Below are 23474 nucleotides of genomic sequence, written 5' to 3' on the forward strand. Positions count from 1 at the left end.
AATTTGTAAAAGATTTTAAACGGTAAAAAACTGTAAAAATGCTATGGTGAAAAACAGTTAATTGGTTTACAGAAAGTTTCAGTACTATATATGGTGAATAACTATAATAGATCTAATGGTACATTGAATGTAATTTTATGGTAAAATACTGTTAAATTTACAGTTTTTGGAAGTGAAAAAAAAACAAGTCGTATAATTTACAGTGAAAAACCATATATTGACATTGACAATTCCCTGCGTGACGCTTCACATTTGATGTATTTTCTTTGAAATAACTCTGATTCTTCTTAGTTTTTCTTAGTTTTTTCTAATCAGTTATGTACATTACTGTTTTATGTTACATCTATTGTAGTTAAATTAATGTTTATTGTATTTTTACAATTTCATGTGTGTTACCATGATGATGTTTAGTGTTTGTGTGAATGACAGTGTGTGCACCTTCTATATATTGGTACTGTCCTTCTCAGCTTGTGGAAAAGCTGCTTGTGATGAGCTTTGATTCATCATGTGACTCTCATCACCACTGTGTTTGGTGGTTGTCAGTGTATTACAAAGGTACAAAACAGATATTAGTACTTCAATAGGTTGGTGAATTAACATTATATCAGTTAATGAAAGGCGTTTTTTTTTTTAACCGTAAATTTAACAGATTTTTTTTACAGTGTGTAAAATAAACAGTTATGAACCGTAATTATTACAATATAAACCTTTAAATTTTACGGTTTTGAGCTGTAAATAGACAGTAAACTATGTTTTTTTTTTTAAACTACCGTATTTTTTATGGTAAAGTTCTGCCAACCACAGCTGCTGTTTTTTTTTTACCGTAAATTTTACGGGGTTTTTTTTTACAGTGTACTACTTTATTTCTGGATTATATACTTTGCACAGCATGCAAATTTTCTGTATGCTTGGAATACCAATATGATTTATTAAAATATGTAGTATGCAACAGGGTATAGTGCATGGATTACTGTATCCAACAATGCAATGCTCTCTTGACTTCCATTTCCATTGTATTGTGATCCAGTAGTAATTAGAGCCAGTAGTAATTAGTAAATATCTTTCCTCTAAATAGGCATCTCTACACAAAACTGAAAAAATTTAAAGTAACTATTTTCATTTCCATGCTGGACACCAATTACATACGATATAATGAGGTCATGCATGTTGGAATGTTTATCATTGAATAATGCCTACTATTTCACATACATTTTTTAAATATTCATAAAGAATAGATTTTCTTAGAGAACTTGTAATTAATTTCATTATATTAATTCATTATATTTAATAAATTAGCTTTTGTGGGCAAGGGTGGACAAATAGTTATTTTCCCAGAATACATTACATGTTTTGAATTTATTTCAGTTGCAATTCATGCTATTCTTCCTGTTATTCCAATTCAAATTTCTGTGGAATGTGGCCTATTCAATTTAAATTCCAACTCATTAATTGAAAGGGAGCCAATTCTTCAATTCAGAATTGTGCACAACCCTGCATAACATTATGAATGATGGGACTGATGGCTATTAAACAGCAAATTAATGTTGTAAATACTGTAAATAATGTCTTTTGTGCCCTTTTGTCCCTTTGTCCTCTGGAAGTCTGTTTTGTATCCTTTAAAAAACAGTGTAGGGCCTAGGGCAGGTAATCTGTACTATGATTCAATCCAGAGGGTTTCGACACTGTGCTCTAACACAACTATAATGAAATCGTGATGGGATCTCAGTTTCCTCGGGTAGAAATAGTGCTGACCGATGTCATTCAGGCTGCAACTCAGCAAACAGCTGACGATCTATCAGATGCCTGCAGAATCGCTAAAATTGCGGGTCCAGAAAAAACCTTGCAATTTAACGGTTAAAAAATGCAAATGGGAGCCTTAATGTTGACTGTGCTTTACTTTTTTCTTTTCCCCTCGCTTCTCTGACATTACCATAATGAGCCTGCAGCCGTTTCTATAACAGGCTGCCTAAACAAAGCGAGCGGCCGGGCTAAAACCGGAGACACTGGCACTGCTAGCTCCTTTTTAGCGCTTATCATGAACCGAACAGAGTTACAGCTACAATGTGCCGGTTAACAGCACTATTCTCCCAGTAATCAGTCCTACCTTACGTAACTTTCTACCTGTACTTATCTCGGCTCAGCACACATGAAGCTGGAGAATGCTGAGTTTAATAATAACCGTGACACACAGAGCGAGCGCACAAGAAACAGTGGCAGGAGACCGCTATAGCCGGCCTGACAAAGCGCTTTCCATTGCACGCCCACTGTTCTGGTCCTCGACACTTACTGCATACAGGAGAGAGAGAGAGAGTTAGAGAGAGAGAGACAGAGTCCTCTGGGGAAAAAGAAAGCTCAGAAAAGCTCAGCTGTTAATGAAAGCCTTCTCTCCTCTGTCTGAACATAAGCACCTCTCCGTTGTTTCTCATTCTTTCACTTTTAAGTGGCTGTGCCAACTGTATGGAACATTTATTAAACTAGTGCGCTAAATATATTATGAGAAAAAAAGCGTACACCTCTTTGCCGTAGCTTCTGCCTAATCAGAGAAAGGAGAGCGGTGTCCTTGTTTTATGTAACTTTTAGTTGCTGCTGCTACAGATGGTGTTTGAAAAGGCTCAGTAAAGGGAGGTCTTTGAAGACTCAAACAGCTCTTTGCCTGGTTCTGCCGGCTCACGGCTATAAATCCATCTGTTTGTCCTTGTGTAATTGGAGGCCAAGGCAGTGGAGTCATGGCATGCTTTGCGATGTCTGGTGGAGCATCTCGATTCATTGTATACATCACAGATCCTTTGTGTTCTACAGGCCTTGATTTGGACACTCGTCGTGCAACGTTGGCTCAAATGCACATGGACTTTGTGTTTCTAACCGTTCCTGAAAGCGTGCTCACATGGCATAGTTAATGGAATTCAAGTCATGGGAAAATATCAATGAGCGAGAAAAGAAAAGGAGATGGAAGAGGAGAAAGCGTAGCATTTTAAAAGAGGGATTTCCACAAGTAGCTCAGTCAAGGCAGTCATTTTTCACTTAAGAGGCGCAGCTTGTCGGAGCCGCCGTTTTGGATCAATTGTATTTGCTCTCATTGATGGGACATGTATTGACTGCTAGGCAAGGCTCTGCGGAGCTTCTCAGAATATTTGACTATTGATCAAAAAGCCAAACCTATCATACTTCACTTAGGTTACATGTTATGTTTAAGTACTCATGGCATGGATTCAGTCAAATGCTCAGAAGCTTTTTCAAATCCCTGTAATTTAGTCACGTTTTCCCAATAAACTGAAAACAAACAGACACACCCTAGGGAACAAGTTGTATAAACAAGACATGTGGGAAGAGGACTTCCACAGCAATACATTATCCTTTCTGTGAAGGTGAACAGAGAAAATGCTTCCCTAATTGTTACCAAGAAACTTGTGACAAGGATGTATGATGTATTATTATTTCAGAAAGGCAAAGCCACTGTTAGTTTATCATGCCATATGTGTTTGTTTTTATTAATGACTTTCGGTGTTATTTCAGGATATTGTATTTTGCTTGAAACTGGAGTATAGAGGAATATGACAGAATTAGATTTGCCTTAAAAAATCATGTGGCAGATGCTGACATGATTTTTGAAAATGTGTGTGTGCATGACATTATGCTAGCATATATAATCGGCCATTACTGTGTAGGGATGGAAATTGATTCTGGTTGAGATTCTGATTATGGTTTCTTAATTCCAATTAATGATCCTATATATATATATAGGATCATAGACATGGTATTTCTTTGCTCAAGAAACACCATGTCTAATGTTTTATGTATTTGAAGAGCGGAGAAGAATCTTCGTCTGAATCTTCGTCTGATATTCCACGTCTAGTTGTAGCCAATATGCTATGCAATAGAAAATGTAGGTTAAATATAGCCTTAATATTAAATTATCATATTTAACATTGCACAATTCAATTTGCTCTGGAACAAGTAATAGATTAATAAGGCCAAAGATTGCCCGTTTTATGTACCCAAAATTAATTATATCTCATGTTTAACCATTATAAGACACAGTGGCAAATCCCCGAAGCACTGGCCGAGATGAAGCTGTTCTCAGCGGGTACACGAGCACTGAATGGCCGCTGATGGTCTGGAGCTCACATCTCCGAAAACGTCTAAACTATTTGTAAAATAGGCGTTATGATTAAATATAGCTCAAATATTTCTCATATTTCACACATTCTCGCCTAAAAACTCTTAAAACTACAGTTCGTGGTACAACAAATGTAGTATTCGCAAAAATTACGGTGGATTTGCTCGGCCGCCATGACAGTCACTTCAAGCAGAGTGATACAAATGGTGAAAAGGTAAGAGTGCTGTTACCACTAAAATATCACACGGCTATCAGCCAATCAGATTAATATATATAATATATATTAATACATAATAATATATATTAATATATATATATATATATATGGAATGAGCACAGTGCCGAAATCTTCTGGATTGAATCATACTACAGATTACCTGCCCTATCACAAACCGTAAGTAGGCGTCACAGTAACAATTCTTGTTTATTTTAAGTCGGACAAGACCAAAAGTAAAGCGTTTCAGTCATAATTGAGTGAGTCATTAATTCAATACCTGGCATGACTTAGTTTAGTTTTAGAGTAGTTTTAGATTCCTCTGATTCATTTTGATGCATTCAAAATAATTGTCTCATAAGATTCATTCATTCACCATACTGTAAATGCATTGTTTGATAAGAAACATGTTCAGGGAACCATTAAAAAAACAAAAAACAAAAAAAAAAACATTTTACAAGTATGAAATCACTATTTTGCAATTCTGTTTGGTGATGCTAATATGGGGCAGTGTTGTTTTACAAACCACAAATGGCTTGCATTGATGTTCCAATGATTGTACTTTTAGATTCTGTCATCATATTGGTGGCCAATGTAATCGGTGAGTTAATCTGAATTGTCAACATTCATGTGAGATTTAATTAAACTATTAACTGCTTTTGAGTAACAATCCCTTTTTGACTTCAACACTAGTTATTGACAAATGCAGAATCCCTGTTTGGCTTTCAAGGCTTCACAGAAGGATTGTAATATTTGCTCATGTCTCTTTATGGCAGCCCTCTGATCGGTATAGCTTCAAAAAGAAAAAAAAATCCTTGTTTCCTAATCACTAGCAACTCAACTTTAATTAATCATTAAGCTCCCTCCTGCGGACCCTTTTCTCCCGGGGAGCCTTCTCAGGGCCAGAGGAAGGATCTGTGTCAAGGGAGGAAGGCCTCCGTGTGTGTATGTGCGCATGTGGCCGTGCAACGTTCCTCAGTTCTTCAGAAAAGGTTTTGCACCACTAGAACGTGGAGTACATTTTCCTGTGGCTTATGCGATATTGTTTGCATGGAAAGTGCCAATATGAATTATGCAGTTGGAAAAATATTGAATGTGTAAGAAATTCAGCACCATGACCATTTATATCCAAGTTGATTTATTCATGATGCTGGAGGAAGGATAGGCCAAGGAGATGTCTGGATGCTTTAAAATAGACTCGTCAGTCATTTCATGTCATTCGATGATTTATAAGATTGGGATGCTTGGTCATGATCAAATGCAAACAAACAACCAACCTGCATATACATGTACACATAGAAGATGGCTACATAATTGAGTTTGTGTGTGTAGTTTCAGTTAGTACACGTTAAGTGCATTTACATGCACTTTAAAAGTTCTATTTCAGTCGGACTAAAGCAAAAATTCATATTTTTAGATGTCATGTTAATGCTAAAATTGCACTAGTCTATGTTTTGTGAAAGCAGACTAGATAATGGCATGTTAGTATGGTTTCTTCTAGCATGGCCTTTAATATAGAGCCAACAAATTACTCAAAGCAATGCAGAATTCCTTATATTTTGGCTTCAACTGTACTGAATGTATTCAAGAGGCTACAATAAATTAAAATATTGTAGTAGATTGTGAGATTGTTTATGTGAAATGAGAGGTTTTCTTTGTTTGCAATCTACAGGGTGAGAGAAAAGCGGTCCCACTGATACCTGTGACCTGGTCGACGAGAATGCGGGAGGTGATTATCCGTCCGTACTGAGAGAAGAGCTGTTCCAGCTCCTTCTGGGTCATGGTCTTGGGCAGCCCACTCACGTACAGATTAGCGTCACGGATAGAAGCCGAGCTGGGCCGTGCATATGACACCTGTAAGACAAAAAACACTTTGAGAATTCATTGCAATTATGAAACTATTGTGGTTTATGTGGTCTTTCAAACTCCACTTCCATATGTGCTTGTTGAACATTTAATTTCACTTTTACTTTTGGAGTATATTTTTTCAGGCAATTTATAGCCAACATCTTGCATTGGCAATACGCAGCATTCAGATGCCAGAGGTCATATGCGCACCTGTTCTGTCTCACACTGTGTTGGTGGTCTGTATTCTTGCATTGACCTGGAGCAGCCTGAGACTTCAGAAAGATAATGCCCCAAAATCCTCCACTTAAGAACAAAGGAGAATCCTTTCGACTTATTATAATATTTTGAAAAGGAACAACTTGCTGCAAGGGATTCTCTGTGATCCATGCTCATTCACAGATAAGGGATATACACATGACATCTAAAGAGCTTTGCAATTTGTCTCAAAGGAGGAATGAAAATGTAAATTCAATATTAATGTGCACCACCTCTAACCCCGTTTCTAAAGAGAAAAAATGTACCCAAGACATACACCCAAAGTACAATGGTTGAAGTTCATGAACTCTTTAAACTACAGGCATAATTTTGGTCTATTCTGAAAGAAATTTTCATGGAGTTTGCGGTCCAAAATCAGAATTAAAGTCATAAAGAACTTTAGTTATCATGCATCATGAATGTATCATCAATGAAATATGGTATATTTTTACAGCCTTTATTATTTGAGGTTAATATATATACCTGAACAGTTCATGTGACTACAGTGGTCCAACCTTAATGTTATAAAGCAATGAGAATACTTTTTGTGTGCCAAAAAAAACAAAATAACGACTTCATTCAACAATATCTAGTGATGTACGATTTCAAAACACTGCTTCATGAAGCTTCAAAGCTTTACGAATCTTTTGTTTCGAATCAGTGGTTCGGAGTGTGCATCAAACTGCCAAAGTCACTTGATTTCAGTAAACGAGGCTTCGTTACGTCATAAGTGTTTCGAAATTTCAGTGGTTCACCACTGGGGGGCGTGACTTTGGCAGTTTGATACACGCTCCAAACCACTGATTCGAAACAAAAGATTTGTAAAGCTTCGAAGCTTCATGAAGCAGTGTTTTGAAATCGCCCATCACTAGATATTGTTGAATAAAGTCGTTATTTAGTTTTTTTGGTGCACAAAGAGTATTCTTGTATTCTTGCTTCATAACATTAAGGTTGAACCACTGAAGTCACATGGACTGTTTTAAATATGTCTTTAGTACCTTTCTGGGCATTGAAAGTGTTCATTTTCTTGCTGTCAATAAAGGTCTTAATGAGCCATCGTATTTTATCAAAAAATAACTTAATTTGTGTTCCGAAGATGAACGAAGGTCTTACGGGTGTGGAACGACATGAGGGTGAGTGATTAATGACAGAATTTTCATTTTTGGGTGAACTACCCCTTTAATGTTTATACAACTTGAAATAATAAAAAAAATGGATTAGAATATACAGTGAAAAACAATAACTTACAATAATAAATGCAGTTGGTATCATGAAAAATGAAAAAAAAAAAAAAAAAAAAAAAAAAAAAACATTTACAGCATTACCTAATGTTAATGTATAGAGCCTTATTGTAAAGTGTTGCCAAATATTTTTTCAATTAAATATCTTTTAGTTCAAGACTAGAAACACAATGGTGTCATAACCACATGTCTGACCATGTTATATTTCTAAGGATAGCTCTTAACATTTAAAATAAACAGAATTAACAAGTTACTAAGTATCAACAGTAAATCAAAAATATTCAAGCATGGATTTAATTACACATAATTGGACAGTTTCAGTTTCTTCTCTACAGTTGTACAGATTGACTCGTTTTAGAATAAGGTTCATAAACCTCACTTAGAGCACACAGCAGTAAATGATAAAGGCTAATTTGTTTTCAGAAAACACACATGATGGAAGAGCTTGTGTGTGAGAGAGAGAAGGCTGGCTGTCATCTGTGCTGAATAACACTTTGGAACCTTCTGTTTGTGCCTAGAGTGAGAGCCAAGCCATCTATAGCTCTCTCACCCTCGCATTCCCCACATGCTCTAATATCAGTGCGCTGCGCTCACTAGCACCTTGGACAGCGCTCTTTCCTCCATACTCCCTCTATCTATCGCTCACACACTCACATGGCACGTTCTCACCTCTCTCGACTTGTCAAACTCGGCAGCACCTTGGACAGAGTCTGTCACACTCTAAAACACACAGTACTTGTTTTCAACTTCACATACCAGTCTCTCTTTTTTCTGACTCACATGATACAGTTTTCACCCATTGCACTCTCTCAATCAAATCAAGACAAATTTAGTATACCGTACCATAACATCATTGAACTTTGCACAAATATACAGGGATAATTAGCTATTTTTTAAGTAATCCTTGTGGGAAATTTCAGTGCTGTGGCTCATCCTGGATTATCTTGAATGAGAATTATTTTTAAAAGGATAGTTCACCCAAAAATGATTTACTCACCCACATGTCTTTCCAAACCCATATTACTTACTTCTGTTTCACAGAATATCGTAGTCCATATGACTGCTTTTATACAAATACCATTTATTACAATTGATTCATTGAAAAGATCCAACTCAAAAGAATGATTCGTTCATGATTCAACCATTTCTACTTCTTTGATGAACTCTTATAAGTGTACCTCAAGATTTTCAGTAAATAATTACTTAAATTCCAATTCGTTCACAAAGCTGTTGTATGTCTTTAGTAGGGGTGTAACGGTACATCACGGTACGGACGTCACGGTTCGGTTCATGCAGTTAGATGACGAGTACAGTCAGTCACAGGCAATCCACACTACAATCCAGAAGGGGACAGTAATGCTTTTTAACCTAACCTATTTTAACCAGCATTAACCACCAATAATCGCAATAAGCTCTGTGTTTTGTTACTTTCGATAAGAAACAAAGTGCCATCTTTCAAATTCTGTCCATTTTATCAGGAAATTCAAACAATAAATGCCGTTTTGATGCTTTATGATGTTCGCTGGCTCCTCAGTTCAAACGGCAGCATGGAGTGCGAGTGAACGCGATCATCCCTTCCTCTTCATTACTACAGAATGAACATGAAGGTATGTTGAAAGATACAGTACAACTTATTGAAACGTATCATATCTCGTTTAATCGCTTAATCAGTGTTTCAACCGCGGAAAGATGTCAGTAAAACAGTTTGTAAACAATATGTCACGTAGTATTACATTTACCTCAAAAAAGCCTTCAGTGTCAACAGCTTGTTAGTTCACTAGAGAAATGAACTGTTTTGTTAAACATATGCACTATATTAGCCTATATATTAATTATATTTTACTTAAATATAATTAGTTATATATATATATCTGTATGACTTGTGCGGTTAAATATAGTTAATTAATTAATGTAAGGCCTAAATAAATCAGTCATGTTATGACAGCCACTGTCTAAATGATTATATTTCAACAACAAATTGGAGAAACAGAAGTTAATGCAAAAAACTGCCTTATGGATAATTTACATGTTTACAATACTATATATTTTTTTATTATTATTTGAGTGTTGATGATTATAGGTTGTTAATTGTAACCTTTATTATAGTAATGTCCATGTAAGGGCTCCCTAATAGTTTACAGCATTAGCAGAGATAGATTTTTTTATCCTTAAGAAAATTTTAATTATAATTAAATAAATTTAAAGACACAGTTGGTTCAGTAAAACATTGTTTAATAAAAAAAGAGAAAACAATGTTTTGTTTTCTCACCCTGCTGTACCGAACCCGTACCGAACCGTGACTTCAAAATCGAGGTGTGTACCGAACCGTCATTTTTGTGTACCGTTACACCCCTAGTCTTTAGAAGTCTTTGAATATCAAGTATGTGATTTATTCCGTATTGCTAAATTGCTGGGTTTTCAAATTTATTTAAAATGTATGTATTTCATGCATGGATATCTTCCCAAATTTGAAATTCGAATAATTTATAAATCTGTTTTTAACAAAAGAGATGCTTTAAGGTCTCCCAGCAGTTTTTTTCCAAAATAAAAGCCTTATAAATTAATGTTGGAAAGCAACGAAATTCATGCAGCCATAAATTTTAGTATTATAATTTTACTGTTCTGTAAAACAAAATTAATATCATTTTATTTTACAGTACAACGGTATTATTGCAATAGTAATATATTTATTGATTACATTTTATAATATAAATAATAAAATAAAAATATTATTTTGAATAATAGCTATTATTATTGTTGTTGTTTAGTCATATTGAATGGAGAAAAAAAAGCTTTTCCTTTCCGTTTTTGTCCTTAGCTGATCGCATGCCTAAATATATACCACACAAGTCATATGGATACTTTTATGATACTTTTTTTAAGCTTCCTTTAAACTGTATTGGAAAGAACGACCAATTCTTTCTTTAAAATGTCTCCTTTTGTGTTCCACAGAAGAAAGTAAATCAAATTGAATCGACATGCGGCTGAGAAAAAGATAACAACATTTTCATGTTTAGGTGAACAAATCCATTAACAGACTGAATTTTCTTGTTGACTTCATGAGTTTTTGTCTGTCTTCGCTCTTTCCCGCTACAGCAGTTCAGTTTTAATTCAAGATGGGGAGATGTTTCTATCTCCCTGCCCTTTTAATGCTCACGTCAATTTAATCTGTTCCCATTAATGGTTGAAGCAGCCTTTCCATCTCATATTTTCATTAGTTCTGACATTTGGGCAGCAGAGCCATCACAGGCTGTTACACTGCTACAAATGCTGAGCTAAACATGCTAAACACTCCGCCGTAATCTCCTCAAATCCACTTAAATGGAGAAGGCAAAAGGCATGGAACCCTGGCAGGCTCTTCCCTCTCCTCTCTTCCCTTCTTTTCTTTTCCTCTCCTCTTTTCTTTTTGTTTTTTTTTTCTCGCCCTGTCAAGCAGCTCCAGATGTCAGATCTATCAACACCCTGTCTGCTGTGAGGTGTGTGTGTGTGTGTGTGTGTGTGTGTGTACACGTATCTCACAGCACAAGGCTACGCTCTTCTCGCCCTCAGTGGGATTTCTCCCATCACACCTCGACAGGAAGGCAAAGCCGGAGTTTTGCTGAGAAACGGAGAAGTGTCATGGAGAAGTGTGTGTGTGTAACAAAATGATGAGCGTGTGGAAGTTGTGACTGGATTGAAACTCTCACTCTCATTCTTTTTTTAAAATTTTTTAGCCGGTGAAACGCAGCTCTGTTGATCTGTTTCATGGACTTCCTGCATTAGCTGATGTGTTCAAGCGACAGCACGTCCCTGAAACTGACACCGGCAACTTACGAAAGCATATAAACTCATCGTAAACCACCACAGACATCTTTTCTCACTTCCTTTTTCTCGTCTAAACAGCCTCTTGTAAACATATACATCATCAGCTTATTTCAGCAGGAGGGCCCTCATAAACTGCGTTTTTCTTGCTCCACTGAAAAGAGCAAAGAACTGCACTTCGGATAATTACCCTCTCCTTCTTTTTTCCCCTTTTTCTCGCTCATCCACTCAGACACAGCTGTCTTTTGCTATTAGATGGTCTGTCTTCATCCCGGCTCGATGGGGGGTGGGGTTATGATAGAGGCTTTATGAGAAGGATGACCTTGGAACACACTTATTAGAAGTTATGAGACAGAGGATTTCACCTCTCTCTCTTGCCGTATTACAGCAGGAGAGCATCTTTTGAGAGGGCTGGTGCTGGTCTGAATAAGAGGTTTCATGGAGTGCAGAGAGAAAAGAGAACGAGCGGGGAGGGCCGATAGCGTGAGAGGTGTAAAAGAGAGATCACATGGAAGAGATAAAGACATTGGCTTCTCTGACCCATGCTGAGATGGACGGATGGATGAAGAGAGAGAAAATATGGAGATAAAAAGATCTAGATGATTAACAAAGAACACGGATTGGAGTGACAACGTGACCCATCCAGGCAAGGCACGATGAAGCGATAAGCAATCAAAGCTCTTCCATGTAAATCACAGTTTTTGTCCTTACCAGCTGTGACCACAAGAAACAACAGCACATTTTTACGGTTGCTTGGTTTCTATTTCTGTAGCACTGCTCAGGGCCCAAAGACTTTTAGCCCACTCAACCAAACATAGTCGGCTGATATAAAAATATGTATGGCTTGCATTAAAAGCACATCATTTCTGATTATTTGCAGTAGTTTTATATTTCATAAAGGTAAACAAGAAATAAAAAAGGCAGATTTATCCATTGATAGTAAATTACCAGAGCGGATGTGCTTATTCAGAGACGAACATTGAGAGTACTAAGTAGTTAGAGAAATTATGCATTAATCTTCATGCATAAAACCTACTAAAGCAAATGTATATTTGAGTTTGTGCATTCTGCTCGTTTTAAGGATGAAGTTATTGCATAAAATTTGACATGTTCAATTGGGTCCTATTTTAACGATCTAAGCGCATGGTCTGAAGTGCAACGGAAAAAATGGCTGGTGTCAGGCGCATGGTCCAAAAGGGTTGTACCTAGTCTCTTAATGAGTCATGGGTGTGTTTTGGGTGTAACGTGCAATAAACCAATCGGAGTCTCATCTCCCATTCCCTTTAAAAGCCAGGTGCGCTTTAGTCTCAGCCTCAGACGTCACGCCCACGGACCGTTGGCTGAACATCTGATGCATATGACACACTTATCTGGAAACACTTCAGGAGTATCGAAGTCGTCATCTGGTTCGTTGAATTCTACAGGATGTCCAGGAGACGCGTGTGTTGCGTTCTTTAACGGTCCGCTTGGAAACAAATGCCGCGACGCCAATCCCCCTCGTAGAAGAAGAACGCTGTCATGTTTACAACTGTGACAAGGAGTGCTTATCAGGATCAAATAAATGCTGGATTTTCAAAAGTATGTGAAGTTCGCGGCTCCATTGTTGCAGTAAACTTGCACAATGTTCTTTATGAATTTACTATATGCACGCCAGTCTGTTATTGCTGGTACATCGACTTTCATTTTCACGCCCCTTAACCTGACACGGAACAAAACTAACTGTGATTGGTTGCGTTACATGTCAGTCAAACGTCCTCTTAGGCAGTCCTTGGCCAATGAAAGCTGCGATAGAGTCCAGACCTTCTGCCGTCAGTCTGAACGCGAGACTAGTTGCGCTTACACCATGGTGGATTGCTATTTACATGGCGGAATTTGCAAGTGGAAAGACTGAACGCTTCTCCAGAGAGGAAACGGAAAGTGTTGTAATCCTTTTTTTTTTTTTAGAATTTGGCTGTGTAACATGCAGAATATATACGCGTTGTGCACCCACCTATAGGCGCATATTACTAATGCACCCTTTAAATAACAAAAAAAATACTGTGCCATTGACTTTAGACCAGGTTTTTGATGGTCAGTGGCGCAGTCGTTTTCAGTTGCGTCAAAATAGCAACGCGCCAACAATAGGTGTTAGTGCATTTGCAATTTAAACAACGTGGCACTGGACATGAAAATGATAACTGCGTCGGGCTGAACCTAGCAAAAAACACTCGTGTCACGCCTGGCATCGAATTTCGCCGGGTGTATGATTTGTGCTCATTAACTGAGCAGAAAAAAAATTAACATCACAAATTACAGTGATTTTAGGAGAGCAACTTTTTTTGTAGAGGAACAAGTAATCAACAACTATTGACAGTTTTACATTATCAAATGATTATGAATAGTTCATTTTCAATATCTTAATCTATTTCTAGTATCTTGATGTTAAACTGGTGACATTTCAGTTTTGACATTTCAAAGATGAAACTTTAAACTGGCTTGATATTGTATCTCCTGTCAAATCAGTGAGGAGCATCAGTATTAGCTAATTAATATTCATGAGCTCAGCCTTCTTATGAAGCTCCCCCACTCTGGTAGCACTTGGTTGCGCCGTCTAGTGCGAAATTGGTCCAAAATTCTTCTCCACATAGGATTTTTGCTTTCATTGTGGACAGACAAATTGCTTGTCACTTTGCACTTGGTTAGGACAGTGTGTGAAATGGGAGCATCTTTGGTTGTGTCAATTCCAGTATTCACATTTGTGTGTGTGCGCAGGCAAAAAAATCAATCATGCATGAGATGCGCGTGTGAACAGCACAGTGCACAGTAGCATGCCTTTTGTTTGTGTGTGTAGGCACGGAAGACAGCTCTTCCTTCATTACCCGTAAGTCTGCTTTTGTTGGAGTGTGTATGTTGCTGGAGATGGAAATTGAACATGTTTAGAAGAAGTATGCTCAGCAACATCATTCCTGCAGGTTATGACAACTCCTCAACAGACAGCACAAAATTTAGTGCTATACTAAATTGTGCCCTTAGGCCAAATCTCTGTGTGCTCACATCAGTGTTTCAAATTTCATAACATAATACCATAATACTAAACTTAATACTAGTTTTAAATAATATTATAATATAATTATATGTCTAATAAAATAATATTAATATTAAACATGCAAATAAATAATGTTAATAATGTTATATTAAATTGTTATATATTAAATAAATATGAATAATATATTATAAAAAATATATTAAATCATATTTTAGATTTTAAATATATTTAATATTTAAAAAGCAAAATTTTCTTAACATTAAAGCAATATTCCTAATGCTTTTATAAAATGGTGGCAACATCAATAAAACATTTTGTGAAACTTCAACAGTAAGTAATTATCCTGAAGTCTCACAAACCTCATTTCCTAATGTGGTTCATATAGGGTTAAGTTCACATAAAATGTTGGTTTAGTTTGAGTCAGCGATGAATGACAGCTATTAAGCCCTGCAGTTCAGTGAGTCAGATGTTAATTCAGTAACTGCTGTGATGGATTGAGTAAATGATTCGTTAGAATGCTTCAAACGGATAACTTGGGAGTTTTTGACTGATTCACACTACAAAGTAGCCATGAACTGAAGCCATTTTTTTTTTGTGTTGTGTTTTTTTTTTAGGATCGTGCTCTAAAGAGGGGTGTGGGAGTTGAAAGGACCAGCTCAAGAGTCACTCGGTCATAGCCCTAGGATGGGAGTGAAAAGGCTGATGTGTTTGACCGGTAAGTGCAGTGTTTTAACAGTGTGTTTATGTATGTGTGTACCGCTGCCTCCTCGGAAGTGTGTTTTGTCACTGAGAGAAGTGCTGCGTGGCAGGAAGCTGTGATGATCGGCAAATACACACAGAGTGAGTCATTCTGTCTCTGATGGATTCTTAGCTGATGCTGAAACCAGTACTAGAAACACTGCCGGCCAACACATACACATGCTGCCACTCTGGAAAACGCCCATGTTTGTGAGCATTGTGCTGTGCTCTTTCAAAAACAGCCCTGACAAGTCTTTTCTTTCTCCTCTCTCTCTCTCCTTTTTTTTCTTTCTCTAGCTCCCACACGCAAATGCACAAACAGACACGCACGTTCTTTTGCTGTTATGTTAAGAGGTACTGAGCCGCGCAGACTGAGCCGTGTTTTCATAAGCAGGCGAAATCCAATCTGATTAGATTAGGGCGGATGTAAGTGAGAGGTCTAGGATTATAGGCCAGATGAAAACACACACAGAGCCAGATTATGCTGTAAGCAGCAGTCAGAATTTACTGTTAAAACCAGCTGCTGCTTCTAAATAAAGCACTGTTGAGGAAAATGGAAGCCATCAGACTGTGGTGGATCTATTTCGTTCCATAATTTCATTTAATAACAGTACAGAAATGAGTAAAATAGAAAAGAATAGAGCAAATCAGTCCAGAACAGAATAGAACATGACAAATCATAAGAGAATAAAATGAAATTGAATAGAATACCAGAACAGGACATGATCAGAACAAAAAACATAATAAAAATCTGACAACAGAATAGAATATGACGAGAATGGAACAGAACATAACAAAAATGACAGATCAGAACTAAACAGAATAGAATTTGACAAATCAGAAGACAATAAAACAGAATTTGAATGGAACATATCAGAACAACAAAGAACAAAACATGGCATATATCCAAATAAAATATTGATTAAACATGATAGAACAGAATAGAATAGAATAAAGCAGAACTGATGTGTTTTTCTACAGTGTAAACCAGACACATTTTAGATATCTATTTAGCATGTCCACATAGCATGTCTATTATACATGCTATTTCCCTCTTTTTGTGTGACTTCATGATTTGACATTTGGAGATTCATTTACATATCAATTACACTATTTTTCCCTTTTCTTCCTTCAGTTGCTTTCCTGTTTCCTTCTGCATCTTAATGAGTCAGATTTGCCCTCCTCTCTCTTTGTGCCGCCGCGCCTCAGCCCAGCACGAGTCAGTGTACGCCACATGTACTAATCACTGCAGCTTCCACTGGCACAAATGGTGACAGGAAACATTCAGCGAATTGACTGGCGCAGACGTGAGGAATGGTGACTGGGAGAGCGCCTCCACCTAAATGAGATGTTGCTCTGTTATCGTCTCTGTTATCTGTTACGTTTAAATAGGTTCAATCCCAGGTGCGGGTGACCTGTTAACTGGAGAGAAGCTTCTCAACACTGTGCCCTTGAGCAAGAGGCAATGGCTCCAGGGGGGACCGCTCCTGCAATTAGCGTAATGTGGGTTGCTTTGGCTGAAAAGTGTTTGGTAAACAACAGGCAGGCAGTAACCTAACAACATGAACCGGAGCGCTGATCCCAACACTGAGGTCAACACATTAAGGTATGCATATAGATATACCGCAATACAGCTGTTCATGGTTTTTACATTAATTATACAAAAATAATGTGATGAAAAATCTGTTCATTCTATGTGATTAATTAATTGGCATATCATTTCATTAATTAAATGAACTGAAATTGTATGCTGTAAATTAGCAATTCATGCGCACTTGAAATATTAAAATTAAATAATTTAAAAAATTATGAAAAGTAATTAGATCAATTGTTAAAAAAATATAGTAAAAACTAATATTTTAAAATATTATCACAAAATTTAATTTTTTTTCTATTTTAATATGTCACCCGTGCTGGCAAAATGAGTCGGAATGCGCACAGGCTAATTACGAGCTACAAGCAAAACAAGTCAAAAATGTCGATTTTGGTCGAATTTGAGGTTTTCACAAAAATTAGTTAATTAAGCCCTAATCTAGCAATCCAAATGCTTCAAATAGCAATTAAACATCTAAAAGTATCTTTATTTGTATGATTTCTGAGAGGAGTACCTTTCCTTTGTCCATCGCTTCACCACTCGCGCTTTCCCTCAGCAATCTCCTCATTAGTCCAAGTTTGGTATCGTTTTAAAGCGCAGTATTCCAATTTTGTGAATATTCATAGCAAATTTTTGATGGCATGAGTCTGAACCAATGAAATGTGATTTTCAAACTCATGCTCATGTAAACAAATTGATCTTACTCGCACTGACTGACATATCCGAAGTGCACGCACAGAGACGCCTCAGACAGCGCGCAATACCGATATACACAGAATTACGCTTCAAAAACATGTTGTAAACAGTCATCAATGACGCTCTTCACCGACCGCTTACACAGATACACATGGGAGCGTTTGAAAGCAGCCGTCTATCGTGGACCAGTCCGCTGGTAGACGCCTGCTTTGAAACGCTCTCGCTCCTGCTTTCAAAGCGTTTTTAAATTCAAAGACTTCCGTGTGCTTTCAAACGCTCCTGTGCGTTGATCATCGTAGCCAATCACAGACATATCCGATGAGTGCGTCAACACAATGGCCAATCAGATGTGTTTAAGAATCCGCTCAACAACGCTCAAAGCGTCACATTTTTAAAATTTCAGTACTGATTGGTACCGAAGTCAGTACTTTTGACAACTCTAATTACAACAGGGATTTTAAGGTATGGTTCCTGGGTGATTTTGTTTTGGAACTTTAACTCGATATTTCTCAAAATTGACTTCAAACAGGTGTTGCTCAGTCATTTTTTGTCAGATTCCAAATCATTTTGAAGGTTTTTTAAATAGAGATTTTGAAAATAACAACTCATTTTTGAAAATTTGCTCATTGAGACTCATTTTGCCAGCACGGGTCACATATATTTAAAAAATGTGATTTATTTATGTGATGGCAAAGCTGATTTATGCTTTTTTTTTTTTTTTTTATATATAAAAAAATAAACTTAGTGTTCATTAATTATAAACAGGCACCTTTTTAAATTCCTGACATGTGTGAGTCTGGACTTTATGGTTTCTGCTAGCGTGGTCACATACCTTAATAGTTTTGGTCTGAAGTCTGAGTCCATTTAACGTGTTAATGGCTTTCTCTGCATCTTTTGGGTCAATGTAGTTGACGAAACCATAGCCAAGACTCTGCCCTGTAGTGAAGGAAAGAGAAGGAAGAGAACAAACTTATTTTAGCTTAAAACTTTTCATTGTGTTTGGAAAGACATAAAATTGTAAAAGCTTTTCTTTTAACTACCCTTCCTTTGAAAGCCAATCACTTGTCCATAGTTACCAACCCTAAAAAATTCTTTAAAACCACTTAAAAGCATTCATCACAAAAACTATGCATACATTATGAGATAGATGACATTAACAGTTAATGGTATATGTAGCATTAGCCTGACTAGCAGTGACTAGTTTGAGTTTGTTTAGAAAGCACACATTAAGCGAAAGCTTCTGCTGGAAACCTCTGACAGAGTCTTTGGTGGAATTATTTTGATTTAACCTCTTCTAACCGTCTGCTGCTCCTCTGAAGGCGAGGCAGACATCAGCTGCTATTTGACTTAAATAGAAACCCTGCAGCTAAAGGCCTGTGTGATACTTCTTTTTTCCTCCCTTTTCCTTTTCGTTCTTTAAAGATCTCGCCACACAAGTGCAGTGGAACTAGAGAACAGCGCTGCACTTATCCTCATTAATGGAAACAGACAGCGCTAAGTCCACAGTGTACACACAAAGTGAATCATAAATGCGAAAGAGTGCTATACCCTGCGCCAAACAAACACAAGCTAAAGCGCGCCAGATACCGTGGGGGACGGGCGGAGAATTTCGCGCTGCCCTTGCTTCAAACAGCATGCCTCCTATCTCTTTCTCTTTGGATTATGGAGGATTACCAATCCCTCTGTCATTCATTAAGATCCCGGCAAGAACCGGCAAAATGAGGCGATACAGCACTATTCAAAGCCTGACACTGATGTTTCAAAGTTTCTTTAAATATAAATTCTGTGATCCTTGACAATATTTTATTGCTCAGGTGCTGCTCTTTCATAGCTTAGAGCAAGCCTGACAAGCTTGATACAGCAACATTGGGTTAACTAGGGGAAGGGGAAAATTAAACATGGAAAACCAACATGTGTGTATGTGAGAAAATAGAAATAGTTTAGAAAGGTTAGTGTAAATGAAGAGTGTTTTTTCAAAGTGCTGTCATGCAGAACTTCAGCTCTGGATAATGATACATTTGGAGAACGTGCCCGAGACAAGTAAGACACTGACTCTGCCTAACCTCTACATTTGTCTTTCTCTGTCGCCACCATCTCAGCTGTGTTCCTCGCTCTTTCCTTTGTGGCCCAGAGCATTTGGCCCCACGTTGGCATGCCCCGTAATGCCATTTGCATTGTGTGTATATGTGCGTGTGGGTGGATGCATGTGTTTGCATGATTGTGTGTTTGAGCGTACAATAATGGGTTCATAAAACAATCTGTTTTGTAATGCCCCTTTGCCTGATGGCATTTCCATAACGTCGCTAGCAGTTGTTCTTGCCTCCTTTGGAGTTCTTGCCTGAGGATAAGGTGAGGCCGACCAAGGCCACTGCCTTAGTCAAAGGGATTTCTCTCACCAGTATAACACACACACACACACACATACACATACACACACAACACACATCCCTTCTCCATCACATAGCGGTGCGACAGTGGAGATCTCAGTGGGGGACCAGAACCAGGCTGTTTGCTAAGAAAAAAACACTAGCGCACACACCTACGTACACTTGGGTTACGAGGATTGTTGTGGAACTGAGTCATATTCTTAATATTTTAAGAAAATTAAAAGAAGAACCCCTTAGTGAGTTCATTAATTATTAATTTAAGTGCATAATTTCATTATTAGTCTTTGTAGTATATGACAATACAAAGAATAAAATCATCCTGCTTTAAAGAAAGGAGGCTGCGAGTTGTTTTGACAATCTCTAAGGGCCTTTTTTTTTGGCAAGGCAATTATTTAGCTAATTTAATTTCCCCGCGAACAGACACATTAACAGAACCTTAAACTGATCTCTATTAAATATCCCATATCTCATCTGTGCTCTCTAACAAACTGCAGAGGCACAACCTCAAAGAAAATGTAATATTACAGACATGCACGCATGCACATAGCCGTGTCATAAAACAAGCTCCCACTATATAAACACAACTCACTGCTGCATGCTGCACCTGCTTATGGATATATAGACATACTTAGGATGAGAAGGGTGCTTGACTAGTTGTCCAATAACAGACTAATCGATTAGCGATGATTATCTAGTGTAATAGTAACTGCATAGATTTCACCTTTTGTTAATTTCTAAAATGAATATTTTTTTTAAATGTACCATAGGTACATGTTTCCTCTGTAGTTAGAATTGGCTTTCATATGTAACCAAAATTAATATTATAACTGAGGCCCTGTCCACACGAACACGGGAATTTTCAAAACCGCAGCTTTTTCTATACAGTTTGGCCATTCGTCCACGTGCAAACACAGTATATGGTCTTTTTGAAAACTCCTGCCAGGGTGAAGATTTTCAGAAACTCCGGATGCAAGGCCCTATTTTAAAAATCTAAGCGCATGGTCTAAAGCACACGGCACAAGTGCACTTAGGGCATGTCCGAATCCACTTTTGCTAGTTTATGGACGGGAAAAATGTTCGGCGTGCCCGGCGCATGGTCTAAAAGGGTTGTCCCTATTCTCTTAATGAGTAATGGGTATGTTTTGGGCGTAACGTACAATAAACCAAACATTCCCTTTAAAAGCCAGTTGCGCTCGCGAAATTTGCATGCGGAAAAACTGAACGCTTCTCTAGTGAGAAAACGGATCTGCTCGTGCGTAAGGTTAAAGCGCGCAAGCAGACCATCTATGAGAAAACACCAAACATTTTTATCTTTATGCACACAATAATAATCTTTTACATTGTAATCCTTTTATTTTTAATATTTGGCTTGTTTGTGTGCTGTTGGCGTCCCTGTGTGTATAAGCAGAGTGTACGTGCGTTGTGTACCCACATATAGGCGCATATTACTAACACGCTCTTTAAATAACAAAACAAATATTGTGCCATTGACTTTAGACCAGGTTTCAGTTGGTCAATGGCCTAAATGGTCTCAAAACAGTAACGCGCCAACAATGCGCCTGAACACACCTCGTTTTCAGACCAGCACACCCATGGGTGCACAAATGGGCGCAAATACATTTGCTATTTAAACAACGTGGCGCAGAACGTGAAAATGATATCTGCATTGGGCTGAAACTAGCAAAAAACACTTGCGTCGCGCATTGCGCCGGGTGTATGATAGGGCCCGCAGTGTTGTCGTGTAGACGGTGAAACCGGAGATTTTGGTTTGTGACGTCAGAACCAGAACTTTTTTTCCAAGCTTCTAATTGGCCAACATGGCTTTTCGGTTAGGGTTATATTGCCACTTGTTGGTTTGACATGCTTTTGACAGCGCTTCATAGTGTTTTTGCATTTTCATGTGGATGCAATTTTTTTTTTTTTAAACGGAGAAGGGAAAATACCCATGTACGTGTGGACTAGGCCTGAAATAACCCCTTTATAAATCAGAATTGAATAAAAAAATTTAATTTGAATAGCAAGCTTGTGAATCAGAATTGAATCAAATCAGGGAATCTGACCCAATATCTAGCTTGTTTTTTAGTTCAATATCTGTTGAAGGGCTATATGCTCCTGCATTTAGTCTGTGCTTTTAAATGTCAGTCTATGAACAGACTTGGCATGTATGGCTATTGTTTCGAGGCTTTTGCTGTATTTTCAGCATTCTATGCCGTGATCATAGTGTTTTCAAGACAGTGTGTCAAGTTAAAAATGTGTCTCGAGACCGCCTGCATTCTGTTCCATTCTGTCTTTTTTGTAGCTGTGTTTTTGAACAAACAAAGCTCACTGGGCGGAGTCTGGTGGACCCAATTATATGGGGCTTCAGTAAAGCTGAATAGTTGTTCTGACAACCCATGTATTTTTGCACTTCCTTAAAACACATAGACACATGAAAAATAAATATCACATGATACCCATACATGAGTATATATATACCCGGTACTGTATATTTGGACATACATATGTGGTATACACACCTACACACAGAATATAAAATTCTGTTCACACAACCAGATCATATACCCACGCAGAGACAGCACATGAATACAAAGCGCACACAAACACAATCTCTTCAGCACAGCCAGGGTTACCTACAATGGACAGCCGCGTAGGTACCGGAGAGGGTTACAGTCAGGTCTGCCTCATGAATTTATTATTGAGGGAAGTAAGAATCACAGAGAATGTTTCATGGCAAAGCCATCTCTCTGCTATATCTGCATCATACCTGTTCAGTGAATGATTCATGTCATGTTTGATCTACAGAAGTGTGATTATATTTTGTGCTGTTCTGTCATAAACATTCAGGGCCGAGTGCTGTTTATGTGAAATCAAAAAGAATATTCGCTTTTCTCTGGTGTAAAGTAAGATGATCGATATACATAAACTGTAAAAACTGCAAAAAGATGATTGAGGATTTTGACAGAGCCCATTAGGAATATGCCATAAACATCAAATGCCACAGCAAAAGAGAATTACCTCTATGCTGTTTAATTAGTATAATGGTTACGTTAACTTATATGTTTTAATTGTCAATTAAAATTGAAACTGAAATGATGCATTGTGCTTTTAATGGGCTTTTAATGAGTGCAGATCTCCATTTTTCCAGCATTTTTTGTTCCCCAGCAGGATAGACTTGCAGTCAAATTTGGAAACATTGGAAAGGCTTTTTCAAAGACAATGCTTAACACCAATTAAAAGGATATTTTTCACAAATAAACAGCTTATGACTATTAGTGTGTAGGCTCCTGATGGGTTTTTCATTGCGATGGGACACGGCTGAAGCTGGAGCGTAATAGTGATGTGCGAGAGCTTGATGGAGACGTTGTGTGGTTGTGTGTGTTCTGAGAGTGTGTGGGTAAAACAAAAAGTAGAGGTTTGACTGGTTAGCATCCTTTGGATCCAAAAGCATCTTTCTCCTTTGACAACAATTCAACTGTAGCCATGTATATTTAATGAAATAAAACTGTTTGCAAGCAATGTGTACTACCATTCAAAAGTTTGGGGCCGGTAAGATTTTTT

The 23474-nt window shown here is 37.6% G+C and overlaps 1 protein-coding gene across 2 annotated transcripts in view; it reads right to left on the reverse strand.

Annotated features, from left to right (window-relative positions):
* elavl4 (ELAV like neuron-specific RNA binding protein 4) overlaps positions 1 to 23474 on the reverse strand; it is an 85293-nt gene that overhangs the window by 13627 nt on the left and 48192 nt on the right. For both annotated transcript variants that reach the window (XM_051904380.1, XM_051904379.1), the window contains exons 5-6: positions 18362 to 18465; positions 6032 to 6185 (exon numbers count right to left, since the gene is read on the reverse strand). In XM_051904380.1, the coding sequence (XP_051760340.1) occupies positions 6032 to 6185; positions 18362 to 18465 (258 nt within the window). The remainder of the gene's footprint in view (positions 1 to 6031; positions 6186 to 18361; positions 18466 to 23474) is intronic.

The sequence above is a fragment of the Ctenopharyngodon idella genome, chromosome 8, assembly GCF_019924925.1.
Source record: "Ctenopharyngodon idella isolate HZGC_01 chromosome 8, HZGC01, whole genome shotgun sequence".
In the NCBI taxonomy this organism is placed as follows: Eukaryota; Metazoa; Chordata; class Actinopteri; order Cypriniformes; family Xenocyprididae; genus Ctenopharyngodon; species Ctenopharyngodon idella.